At 38.8% G+C, this 13,090-nt stretch overlaps 1 protein-coding gene across 1 annotated transcript in view; it reads right to left on the reverse strand.

The window, feature by feature from the left end:
* Positions 1-4,742: 4,742 nt before the first annotated feature.
* LOC132393963 (solute carrier organic anion transporter family member 4C1-like) overlaps positions 4,743-13,090 on the reverse strand; it is an 80,527-nt gene continuing 72,179 nt past the window's right edge. The window contains exons 12-14 of the mRNA XM_059969458.1: positions 11,553-11,617; positions 10,439-10,576; positions 4,743-6,743 (exon numbers count right to left, since the gene is read on the reverse strand). Coding sequence (XP_059825441.1) covers positions 6,592-6,743; positions 10,439-10,576; positions 11,553-11,617 — 355 coding nt within the window. The 3' untranslated portion in view covers positions 4,743-6,591. The remainder of the gene's footprint in view (positions 6,744-10,438; positions 10,577-11,552; positions 11,618-13,090) is intronic.

The following is a 13,090-nucleotide window of genomic DNA, read 5'->3' on the forward strand; positions in this document are numbered from 1 at the left end:
TTACTACAGTAGATTCCAGTTAATTGGGCCTTTGGTTAAACAAGGTAGCCACTTATTTAGGATAACTCTTAAAGGACAAAAACAAATCAAGAAACTAGCCAGGATTCCCTTCATTTATTTGGGATGCTATGCTGTTTAATTGAGGCAGAAAACTGTTGCTGAACATCTTCTAAATAGTGTCAGTTGCTTGCACGTGATATGATTTTTGTCACTCGTGATTGGTGAGTCATAAACAGTAAGACAATTCAGAACTGTTTTGATCACTTTGGTTTCAAATATTCAGACGTGAAGTTGCCAGAAATGGCCGGGAGTTAAAAGGAAACTATTTCACTACTTGAACAAGTTAGGAACTGTGAAGAACTTGAAGGTATCAACAATCATCTTGAATGTTACAATGATTTGGAGGATGCAATCATTGAAAGCATTGTATGAAGGCAGTCCTCTATCTGCACTAGGTGTCTGCACTGATTTTGTTCACTTACAGTCAATCACTGAATGAATTCTTTTGTTGATAACTATTAGGAACTATTATGACAGTTTCATAGTAATGTAGTAGTTTTGGTCATGCTCTAATTTACTCTCCAATTCATTTAACCCAGTTAAATGATAGTTTCCCTTTTTTATGCCTTTTTAAATATTTCCCATGAAACCTCAGCTTATTGTGGCAGGCACGTAATTGGGCCAAAATGTACTAGTCCCAATGAATCCTAATTAACCAGAATCTACTGTAGTTACTTTTTGGTATAATTTGAGTCTTTATAAATAGAGATATTTGGCTGTTCGATTAGAGCAGTTTTACCTGTTTTAAAGCATGAGGATAATGTATGCACCCACTACAGTTAGCTCTCAGTCCAGCTCAGATGCTCCTCTGACCTTCATGTAATACAAATAACTGTTTAATGATTGAGAGGGTGTTCATTGTTCTAATTTTATCACTGGCAATTGGATACAGAAACCAGATGAAAATTGCTTCAATTCCCAGACATAAGCAGAATGAAATTTGAAAAAGCAACCAATGGTCAATAAAATAATTTAGATTTAATCTCTAAATGAACAGATGAATCACAATGCAAACATACACTTCCAACTAAACATTGGTTGGTGGAATAAAAATATAAGAAATCTAGAGTAAAACCATTTGACTACTTTTGCTTACTCTACCATTCAAATAGTCTCTTATCAATTCTATTATTATTCTCTGAGTCTATGGTTGCCATCTCCTTAATAATTTCTACCACATTGCAGCAATTTCTTCCACACTGATTTCAGGCTAATTAGTTTACGGTTTCTTGTCTTCTTTGCCCTCCTTTCATAAATAGTGAGATTATATTTGACTATGCTGAGTTAGTCACCTTGTATAAAAGTATTGGATTTGTTCCAGAGTTAATTGTTGCAGTTTAATATAATTAACTGTGAAACATAATATTTTAAGGTAAATTCAGCAATGAAGGAGTGAGAATTTCTCAAAGCCAGTGTAACAGCACAAAAAGCTTAACATTAGAGAATGAATGATAAATCAAATATATGACCACTATATGTGTTGATTATGGTATTCAGTTCCCATAGATCGGGGGTCGGCAACCCGCGGCTCCGGAGCCACATGCGACTCTTTTACCTCTGTGCTGCGGCTCCCTGTTGCTTTGGGAAATAATTGGTCTTTTGCAGCATCCGCGCCCATGGGGGCCAGGTTGAGGGAGGCTTAAAAGCAAGGCTGTTTAGTTCGAATAAAGTTATTTGACTGCAGTTTACTGACTGCGTGAGCACACCGCTACAACGTGTTTTTATCGCTATTAATATACGTCACCACTGCCAATACCTGACACCCGTCAGTGCGCGATTTCTTTAATTTTTCGATCCAAGGTAGGCCAACTATGGAGAATTCTAAAATAAAAGAAAAGTGAACGTTTAATGATACGTGGACAGATTCATTTGCTTTCACTGTTGACGAGACTGGTTTACCGGTATGCTTAATATGCAATGAGAAACTAGCAAACAACAAAAAGTCAAATGTTGCAAAGCATTTCTAGAATAAACACGCAGCCTTTGCTAAAAAATATCCGGATGGAGATGAGAGAAAAAAAGCCGTTTCGGAACTGATGCAGAAGGTTGATCTGAGCAAAAATCATTTCAAGCAATGGATGAAGTCCGGAAAAACAACGACATACGCTAGTTATATTGCCGCTCAGGAAATAGTCAGGCACGGGAAGCAGTTTACAGATGGTGAATATGTAAAAGAATCTTTCATTAAGATTTCAGAACATCTATTCACGGACTTTAAAAACAAGAGTGAAATTGTGCAGAAAATCAGGGATATGCCCCTCTCTGCAAAGACTGTCAAAGACAGAACCATAAAAATGGCAGAAGACATCACAAGACAGCAAATTAAAGACATCAATTCAGCTGTGGCCTACTCGATTGCCTGTGACGAGTCTAAAGACAAAGGTGATATTGAACAAATAGCGTTGTTCTGCCGGTTGTAAACTCTGCCGGGCCATAGGAAGAACTGATTGAGTTGATACCTCTAAAAGACCAAACACGGGGGGAAGGACATCTGTGAGGCTGTCTTGAATTGTTTAAGAGCCAAAGGAATAAAGCCTACCCACCTGGTGTCAGTAGCTACTGATGGGGCACCGAATATGACGGGAACGCACAAGGGAATTGTGGCTTTACTGCAGAAGTCGCTGGACAGAAAGCTCCTGATTTTTTACTGCATCTTGCACCAAGAGGCACTGTGCGCTATAACATTTCCTCCGGAATGCACAGAAGTAATGGATGTTGTCATTCAGATTGTCAATAAAATAATGGCAAAAAGTTTAAATCACCGTCAATTCCGTTTGTTACTGGACGAGCTGGAAAGCGCATATTCTGATCTCCTGCTGCACGACAAAGTCCGGTGGCTGTCCAGAGGGGAGGTGCTGAAACGCTTTGTCGCGTGTCTGGAAGAAGTGAAAACTTTCCTGGGCAGCAAAGGGCTGGAAAAGCTACACTTCATGGTAGACATGACAGCGCACCTGAACACGCTGAACACAGCTCTTCAGGGGAAAGGACGTACAGCCCTACACATGTTGGAGGAGTTTTGGCATTCGAGCGCAAGTTGACAGTGCCTGCCGGAGATTGACAGAAAGGCACTTTGTCTCACTTCCCCAATTTCAGAGAGTTCAAACAAGGTCACGACATGATAAGTTCGGAGTATTTACATTCTGCAATCATCGCAATGCAAACATCGTTTGGGAAACGCTTCTGTGAGTTCAGAGAGGAAAAAAACACATTATCCTTCCCGGTCACTCCCCCAAGCATCGATTCATCTCTACTGAATACGACTGCATTGGCAGGTGTGAGTAAACCTGATCTTGAGATGGAACTGGCCGAAATAGCCGACAAAGACATATGGGTGTCCAAGTTTAGACGCTTGACAGCAGACCTTGAAGATGTTGCCCGTCAGAAGGCCGTTCTTGCTCAGAATCACAAATGGAGTGATATTGAAAACCTCCTTAAACCGGACAAACTTGTGTTCGAAACATGGAATGCTATCCCCGACATTTATGTAAACATTAAAAAGTATGCGCTTGGAGCCCTGTCCATCTTTGGATCCACATATGTATGTGAACATGAACTTTATTAAAAACAAACATTGTGCACGCCTCACAGATGACAGCTTGCGATCCTGTGTAAAGATGAAGGCGACGTCATACAGCCCTGATGTGCAGATGCTGTGCGCTGAGGTCCAGGAGCAGAAATCCCATTAACCAAGTATGATACATATTTTAATTGCCTATTATTTTAGGAATATTCATATTTTTTCATTGTTCAGTGAAATAGTCCTTTTACTTTTCAGGTTGACAGCTGGCTGACGTTATTTTTGGTTTGCTGCTGGCGGAAAATTTAAGTTCAGCGTTTTTCATAAATACAAGAAGAACTCAAATAGACATTGAGTATTTTACTTAAAAGTAACCTTCAACCCAACGTCTTTTTTTCGGAGTTCAAAATGTTTTTGTTGCATGCAGAAATGTAATTTCGTTTTCTCTGCAGGAGTTCATCAATTTCATAAATGCAACACATTATAGTTTGTTTATACATAGCATAAAGGCAAAAAAAAACGTTGTATGAAGTGTTATTTCATTTTAAATGTCAAACGGGTTTTGCGGCTCCCAGTGTTTTCTTTTCTGTGGGAAACGGGTCCAAGTGGCTCTTTCAGTGCTAAAGATTGCTGACCCCTGCCGTAGATCAATAGCAACAATTAAATGCTTTACTTTTGTTCAGATTTAAAGACATTTTCAACAATTAACAACACATACAAAATACTGGAGGAACTCAGCATGTCAGGCAGCATCTATTGAGAAGAGTGAAGAGCTGACATTTTGGGCCAAGACCTTTCATTCCTGAGTCCTGATGAAGGGTCTCGGCCTGAAATGTCAGCTCTTTATTCCTCTCCATTGATGCTGTCTGACCTGATGAGATCTTCCAGCATTTTGTGTGTGTTGCTCTGGATTTCCAGCAGCTGCAGAATCCCCTATGTTTTTAACAATTAACAAGTGCTTCCATTTCTGATTGTGAACATGATTGGTTGTAGTGACGGAGCCGAATAGTTGCGGAATTCACTTGATCCTCTGCTGCTGTGCAAAGACAAAATGCTCAACTGTGGAAGACAACCAAGCAGACTTAAATGATGGTATTGGAAATATATTCTGGAGTTCATTTGCTTATCAGTGAAGGCAAAGAAATTAGAGGGCAGAGGCTGTAAATTATTCAATAAATCCAGTAAATTTACTTTATTGTTTAAAATGACTGAATCACAAAACACTTTTAAACATCTGCCTTATCAAAGCACTCAACAAGATAGCAATTCTGAATAGTTCAATATCTTTAATTTGTTTATTTACAGATTTGTTCTTGTGTTCTATTTTTAATGTTTGGATACGAAAACAAAAATAATTAACTATAATTCAACTGGAACAGTTTTGCAAAGATTTTTGTTGATATTAATGCATAACAGTAGTCAATGGGAAAGGATGCTTCTTGCTCTTTAGCAAAGACTTAACCTTCCCCCATTCTATTCCTACCTACTAAATAATGAATTGAATCTTTGGTTGCTCACATTAAAGGCTGTCAGACCATCACTCTGCACATTTAGCTAGATTGAAGTAAATGAACAGTGTGTGTGAAGTGAGTACACTGGGCATGCTCATGTGTTTAGTGTTAGCTCCTAAAGAGAAATCTCTCCCCCAGTACATTGGGGACACCTAACTCGGGCAGCTTAGGCAATTAAAAGCAACACATCTAATTTCACTATAAATTGTAGATGTGTGCGACACAAGCAACATTTATTTTGTCTCATTCTGCCTATTTTCCCGTTAGAATAGGATGACTGTTCCTCCCCATCAAGCCACAGCTCACATCCTCAGCCTTATGGACAATTGATGGTATTGGAAAGATATTCTGGACTTCATTTGCTTATCAGCAAAGGCAAAGAAATTAGAGGGCAGAAGCTGTAAATTATGCAATAAATCCAGTGAATTTATTGTTTAAAGTGACCAAATTACAAATACTTTGCCAATGTTCATTCAGGTTCCATTCTACTCTACTTTCAGAAGCATCCAACAATTTTCATATTTATTTCCCAGTACTTTCTTCCATCTTTTTAAGAAGGAATGCTTTGTGCTTGTATACCGTGCTATTCATGAGGCAGTGGTGTTTCTGCAGTACATTACCAAGCAGACAGTTTATATGTGGAATAGAGTTGGCAAAAATCTCTCAAGAACACACATACCAGATGTCAACGCTACAGATTAGGACATCTTTCCTTTCATTCTCCTTCAACCACCCCTTTGACTTTGTAGGCTGTTGGAAAGAATTAACTACCTTGCTTTAGCCGGGCTGTAGGAGATGGTTAAGTCAAATCTGGAACAAAAAGACTATGTAAGCATTAAAATACAATGTAATTCCAACAGAAAATGCTCGATGAACCCAGGAGTTCGGACAGCATCTGTGGCCTTCATCAGGGTCTCTGACTGAAATGTCACCTGTTTATTCCTCTTCAGAAATGCTGCTGACCTGCTGAGTTCCTCTAGCATTTTGTGTGCATTACTCCGGATTTCCGGCATCAGCAGAATCCATTCCATTAATTCCAAGTTTTATGATGCTGTAACTTTAAGTTGTTCAAGGTCTCAAGTAATATTTAATATGATGACTTTTAAAAAAAGTTATAGGCCAGATGTCAACCCTTCCATAAAATGCATCAAAAAATCTTCTCTGTTCTTAGCCACCACTCATGTAGTTTGAGTATTTTTCATGTTTTTCCATTTTGCGGTGACAAATTCAGGCTTTTGGTTACATGCAGGTTTTACATTTAACTATATATATATAAATCGCACTGATAACAAGACATTAAAAAACTTGGGTCCTCAATCAGATCCAAATAATTGATCCAATATACATCACAAATCAATAGAATTGTTTTTGGTAAAGATACAAATGTGTAGATCTTCAAATGCAGAAATTTGCATTGCTGTCATATTTTTAAAATATACAGAGTAATTTATTTTGTCCTCATACACTGTACATTCTTTATCACACAGTTGTCTCATACACAGTTCATTCATTAAACACAGTTATATTTTGGTCCTTGTCCTCAGTACTTCTTTCAGTATTGGACCCATTAGACAGGGTTTCAGCAGCTCTTGGAGGTTTATACAGGAAATAAGCTGCAGTGATGGCAATAACGCTGAACAGTTTGCAAGGTGCACCTGAAACAAATCACACCAATTTAGAATATGACAACACTGATTTATATAGCAGAGAAAGAGATGCATACTATTATCCGCACTCAGGAGCCACTTTACCTCTTGTACCTAATAACGTAGTCATTGAGCACATGTTCATGGTCTCCTGCTGCTGTGTTCAGAGATACTCTCTGAATACACTGGTTAGTTGAGCTACTGTCACCTTCCTGTCAGCCTGACCCAGTCTGACTATTCTCCTCTGACCTCTCTCATGAACCCACAGGACTGCCACTCTTTGTTTATTGTAAATTCTAGTGATTGCTGTGTGTGAAAAGTCACAGAGGTCAGCAGTTCCTGAGATACTCAAACCACCCCTTCTGACGCCAAAGAAAACAGTGGATACTCTGGGTGCACCTTATGGATTTTGGTCTGTTGATCATGAAAATCAGCATGACATTTCCCTATCACACATCATTTTTTAAAATTGTCCATATTTGTTATTTCAGTTCATAAATCAAGTCAATTCAAACATAGCCCACAAAATAAGCTGAAAAGTGCTCTATCTTGTCCAGACATGCCTGGGCAGGACAGGATTTAGAAAGGCTATAAAGTTCTGTGAAGAATTTCGATATTTGAGACAGATGTTTACTGATGCCAGGATTAAGGAGAGCGTTTATGTTGGTCCACAAATCAAACAGGTCATCAATGACAGGCAATTCGAAGAACTTCTAGTGGGACCAGAGGGAAAAAAATTGCATGGAAGGCATTCAAGGATGTTGTTGAAGATTTTCTTGCAGCTACAGAGCACCGAACTACACGCAGCTGGTTGACAACATGCTTCAAGCTCACAAATCATGTCACTAAAGATTAATTTTCTCTATTCCTAATTAGACTTCCTTCCTGCAAATCTAGCTATCAGTGACAAGCATGATGAAAGGTTTCACCAGAACATTACGGTCATGGAAAAATGGTATCAGGGCAACTGGATTCCATCAATGCTGGCTGATTATTGTTGGACATCTAAGTGAGAAGCCTCAGACACTGAGTACATCAGAATCATCAATATTTTTTAGCTTAGTTGAACTATTGCAAAGCTTCAGCACCATTATGCAATTAAACGCATTATATTCAATAAAAGTTAAATTCTTCTTTCTCCAAATTCCTATATGATGCAAACTATATTTATGTTCAACTTCAAATGGTCTATCATAACCAAATAAAAAAGTCTGAGGAAGTCACATCTTTTGGAAAAAATTTGTTCTTCAGTGCAATCGTTCCAAGGACAAAGTCACTTAGTCTACATTGCTTCCACATTCTGATGTTTGTTCTGAACAATAAATGAACATCTACATGCTTTTACACATTGAGTTGCTGCCGCATAAGTGACTGGTTAGGTATTTGCATTAACGACCAGGCGAGTAGATATAATGAAGTAGCCACTCAGTGTGCATTCCCTTGCTAAAGTGCAGATTAACTGATGTTCAACACACTTAAGCTATCTACTTAGCCCATCCTGTTCATGCCTGCTCAGAAGAGTTTCAGGAGCCATGGTGACCATCTCTAAGTAAGGAGGTGTGCAATTAGGATTCAAATGAAATTCCTACAGACAGACAGTAGAGAATATTTGGAATAGTGGGGCTATAATAGTTCAGCCACTGAGCATATTCAGAACAGATATCAATAGATTTTTGGATATTAAGGTAAGCAAGGTATATGGGGAAAGTGTGGAGAAATGGCATTGAGGTAAGCGATCAGCTTTAACCTTACGGATTGATGAAGTAGGCATGGGGGTCTGAATGACCTGTTCCCACTTTTATCCTTTGTTTTACATAGATTAGTCCCAGTTCTCAGTACATGAATTTCAGTACACAGGTATTTAAAATTATGAGGGGGATAGATCGAGTTGACGTGGATAGGCTTTCTCCATTGAGAGTAGGGGAGATTCAAACAAGAGGACATCAGTTGAGAGTTAAGGGGCAAAAGTTTAGGGGTAACACGAGGGGGAACTTCTTTACTCAGAGAGTTGTAGCTGTGTGGAATGAGCTTCCAGTAGAAGTGGTAGAGGCAGGTTCGGTATTGTCATTTAAAGTAAAATTGGATAGGTATATGGACAGGAAAGGAATGGAGGGCTATGGGCTGAGTGCAGGTTGGTAAGACTAGGTGAGAGTAAGCATTCGGCATGGACTAGAAGGGCCGAGATGGCCTGTTTCCGTGCTGTAATTGTTATTTGTTTATATGTGGGACTAGGTGAGAGTAAGCGTTCGGCACGGACTAGAAGGGCCGAGACGGTCTGTTTCCGTGCTGTCATTGTTATATGGTTATATGACTGTAGGTCTTTGAGTGCTCATTCAGGAATTGGTGAGAATGGGTGCCTCTTTCACCACTTTGAACAGTGAGACCCAGAAAACCACCACTCTCAGGGTGAAAACAAATTTTCTTCACTCCCCACCAATCCTTCAATCAACATAAATCTAAAACAGAAACAAAATGCTAGAAATACTTTGGGTCAGTCTCACCAGCATCTGTGGAAAGAAAACAGTTAATATTTTAGGTCGAAGATATTCCATCGCTTATTCTCCCAGTTTTCGCCTTCTTTTCACATCATCTAGGCCACTCAGCCTTTTCCATTCCTAAGTCAATCACAGCCTTGTCATATCAGAACTTTCCAACCCTTGTAAGCCATTCTGCGCCCTTTTCAGTATCAACACACTTTTTCTATAACATACTTGCCAGAACTGTACTCAGACTGAGGTCTAACTAGTATTTACCCAGGTTATGCATGGCCTCTTTTTTCATATATTCAAAGACAAGTATCTGAGATGCCTTCCTATCTATTTTCCATATTTACTTTTGTATTTCCTTGCAACATTCATAGGAGGAGGTCACTTGGCCATTCAAGTCCATACTGGCTTTTAGAGCAAATCCATCCCATTTCCCATTCTTCCATAAACTTTATTGCAACTAATTCTCCCAATGCCATTAAAGCCCCTTTATTTTGCCATTACCTACCTACGCCAGTGGATAACTTACAGTAGCCAGTAAATGCAATAACCCGAATATCACTGGGATGTAGCAGTGAATTTACATGGTTATTGGGAGAACAGGCAACGATCTCCACACAGATTCTTTGAGTCAATTTTCACAAAAAGCAGAGCATGTGGTATTGAACATCACAGAACTCCAATGCACACAGCTCTCCTGTTTCAAAATTCACAATCTTTACTTTTTACTTCCTCCCTATGTTGGGAAAACCTAATTTCAAAAGCATAATTTTGTCTTTTAAATGTACAGTCTCCAAGAGCAAAAGTGCCAGAACATTGTCACATCTTAAAAGTTTATCATTTTTTTTTAAACTTAATCTCTCTTTTATTTCTGAAATTGAATGAGTAATGCAGGACTTCGGTTTTATCAGCTGTCAACTTCTCAATTGATGTTAATATTCTTCAACTGCAAACCATATAAGCAACTGCCTGTCTTCAGCTGCACATAATCAAGTTTATCTTGTCCTGGTCACTCAGTTCACACTAGTTTAAACATTACTTTCAATACAACACTGGTAATCCATTCTGATCTCAAGAAAGAAATTTGAGTTTCCATATACATGGACATAACCTGTTCTAAGGATGATTCAACTCAATGAACCCTGAAGTAAATCATCTCTTTATTGAAGTTCACAATTTAATTTACATTACACTAAAAATTGAGTGAAAAAAAATTACCAATTGCCAACATTAAATAGGACATTTTTGGGTTGTCATATATCCAGCAGGCTCCTTGATTGTTACATTCATCTCTATTCCAAAGGATACAGGAGTAATCAATTACTAACCCAAAAAAAATTGGTCCTGGAATGCCACCTGTAAGTAAGTTAAAACAATATTCAATGAAAACAGAAAACGCTAGAAATATTCAGTAAGTCAAGCAACAATTGAGGAGGGAGAAACACAATTACAATTCTGCATCAGAGTTTACAGCAAACTCTTTGTGTTATGCCAAACCCTGAATTTTGAGCAGTCCTAGCAGCTTAAATAGCTAAACAGAATTTTTTTTATGACTAAACATCTATTCCAATGCATAAAAAAAGTATTTTGCTTGCCAAGATGAGGAAATTAGTTCTGGAAAATGGAACATTTTGTCATCCAATTTCAACAGTGAGCACTTTCTCCTTTCCATCTCCAAAATAAATTACTGCTTAACAACAGTTTTGATACTTCCATCTAGGAGATAATTCCTAATTTTTAAAGACAAAAATTTATCTTGAAATTTTTGTAATTTTCAAATTGTAATTTTTTGCAATTTGAAATCATCTAATTTTTGAAATTACATGATGTCATGATTTTATCTTGAAATCATGTAATCACACATGATTTCAAGAATCATGTATGATTACCAATTTGTGAGAACAGTTTCATTCACATCCACTGTGAAATGAATGAAGATTACCAAATACATAGTGTTTATGAATTCCCTGGTATGGTTCCAGTGGTGTAGATTTGGGGTCAATATGCCTCTTCCCTCCAACTCATTAGTTTTCAGGTCCAAATAACCTTCAATATGCCACTTATGATATTGTTAGTGAATGTCACCAGCTTTATTTTCTAATCTTATTGGCCTGAAAAAAACACCTCAAAACTGAGCCCCTGATGTTTTATATTGAGGTCCAGGAATTCCAACCTGAATCCAAATGAAATCCAAGCAAATTTGGTGTTACTGTGTTATATGCTTAGTTTCACTCATGAATTCCATACTCCATGCATAAATGAGGTGATGTATTTTCTTTTATTTTGTAGGTTGCTTTACAATATCAATATCATCATCATGGCAGCTCCTTACCTAGGAGTCGTACAAACGTCCAATTAATACCCAATGAAAATGAGCGCTGTGTATCTGGAACACACCTGTAGGAAAATAAAACAGCAAAAGTGGTTGATTATTTTATAAAAATAACAGAATAATCACATACATTAGCAACACGCACAAAACGCTGGTGGAACGCAACAGGCCAGGCAGCATCTGGGTAGCAAAGGGTAGCGGTGAATGGGTGTTTCTTGGAATGGCAGGTGGTGACTAGTGGGGTGCCACAGGGCTCGGTATTGGGACCACAGCTGTTTATGATTTACATCAATGATTTAGATGAAGGCATTGAGAATAACATCAGCAAGTTTGCTGATGATACTAAGCTGGGTGGCAGTATGACATGTGATGAGGATGTTAGGAGAATTCAGGGTGACTTGGATAGGCTGGGTGAGTGGGCAGATACTTGGCAGATGACGTTTAATGTGAATAAGTGTGAGGTTATCCACTTTGGGAGTAAGAACAGGAAGGCAGATTATTATCTGAACGGTGTAGAGTTAGGTAAGGGAGAAACACAAAGAGATCTAGGAGTCCTTGTTCATCAGTCACTGCAGGTGAACGAGCAAGTGCAGCAGGCAGTGAAGGCGGCTAATGGAATGTTGGCCTTTATTACAAAGGGAATTGAGTACAAGAGCAAAGAAATCCTTTTGCATTTGTACAGGGCCCTGGTGAGACCACACCTGGAGTATTGTGTACAGTTTTGGTCTCCAGGGATAAGGAAGGACATCCTGGCTGTACAGGAAGTGCAGCATAGATTCACAAGGTTAATTCCTGGGATGTCCGGACTGTCTTACGCAGAGAGGTTAGAGAGACTGGGCTTGTACACGCTGGAATTAAGGAGATTGAGAGGGGACCTGATTGCAACACATAAGATTATTAAGGGATTGGACAAGATAGAGGCAGGAAATATGTTCCAGATGCTGGGAGAGTCCAATAGCAGAGGGCATGGTTTAAGAATAATGGGTAGGTCATTTAGGACAGAGTTAAGGAAAAACTTCTTCTCCCAGAGAGTTGTGGGGGTGTGGAATGCAGTGGAGGCCAATTCTCTGGATGCTTTCAAGAAGGAGCTAGGTAGGTATCTTATGGATAGGGGAATCAAGGGATCTGGGGACAAGGCAGGAACCGGGTATTGATAGTAGATGATCAGCCATGATCTCAGAATGGCGGTGCAGGCTCGAAGGGCCGAATGGTCTACTTCTGCACCTATTGTCTATTGTCAACTATAGGAAGAAGTACAGTTGATGTTTCAGGCCAAGACCTTTCTTCCTATAGTTGCTGCTTGGCCTGCTGCATTCCACCAGCATTTTGAGTGTTGCTTGAATTTCCAGCATCTGCAGATTTCCTCGTGTTTGCAAATCATAAACATTAATCATGGATTAGCAATTATTAATGATGAATGAGGATGTAGCACTCAACTCACTTGCCCCATCATTAAAATGTTCTCACAGTCAATAGGCTCACTTTCAAGGACCCTTCACCTCATGTTCTTGATATTGATTATTTATTTATTTATTTAT

The sequence above is a fragment of the Hypanus sabinus genome, chromosome 5, assembly GCF_030144855.1.
Source record: "Hypanus sabinus isolate sHypSab1 chromosome 5, sHypSab1.hap1, whole genome shotgun sequence".
Lineage (NCBI taxonomy): Eukaryota > Metazoa > Chordata > Chondrichthyes > Myliobatiformes > Dasyatidae > Hypanus > Hypanus sabinus.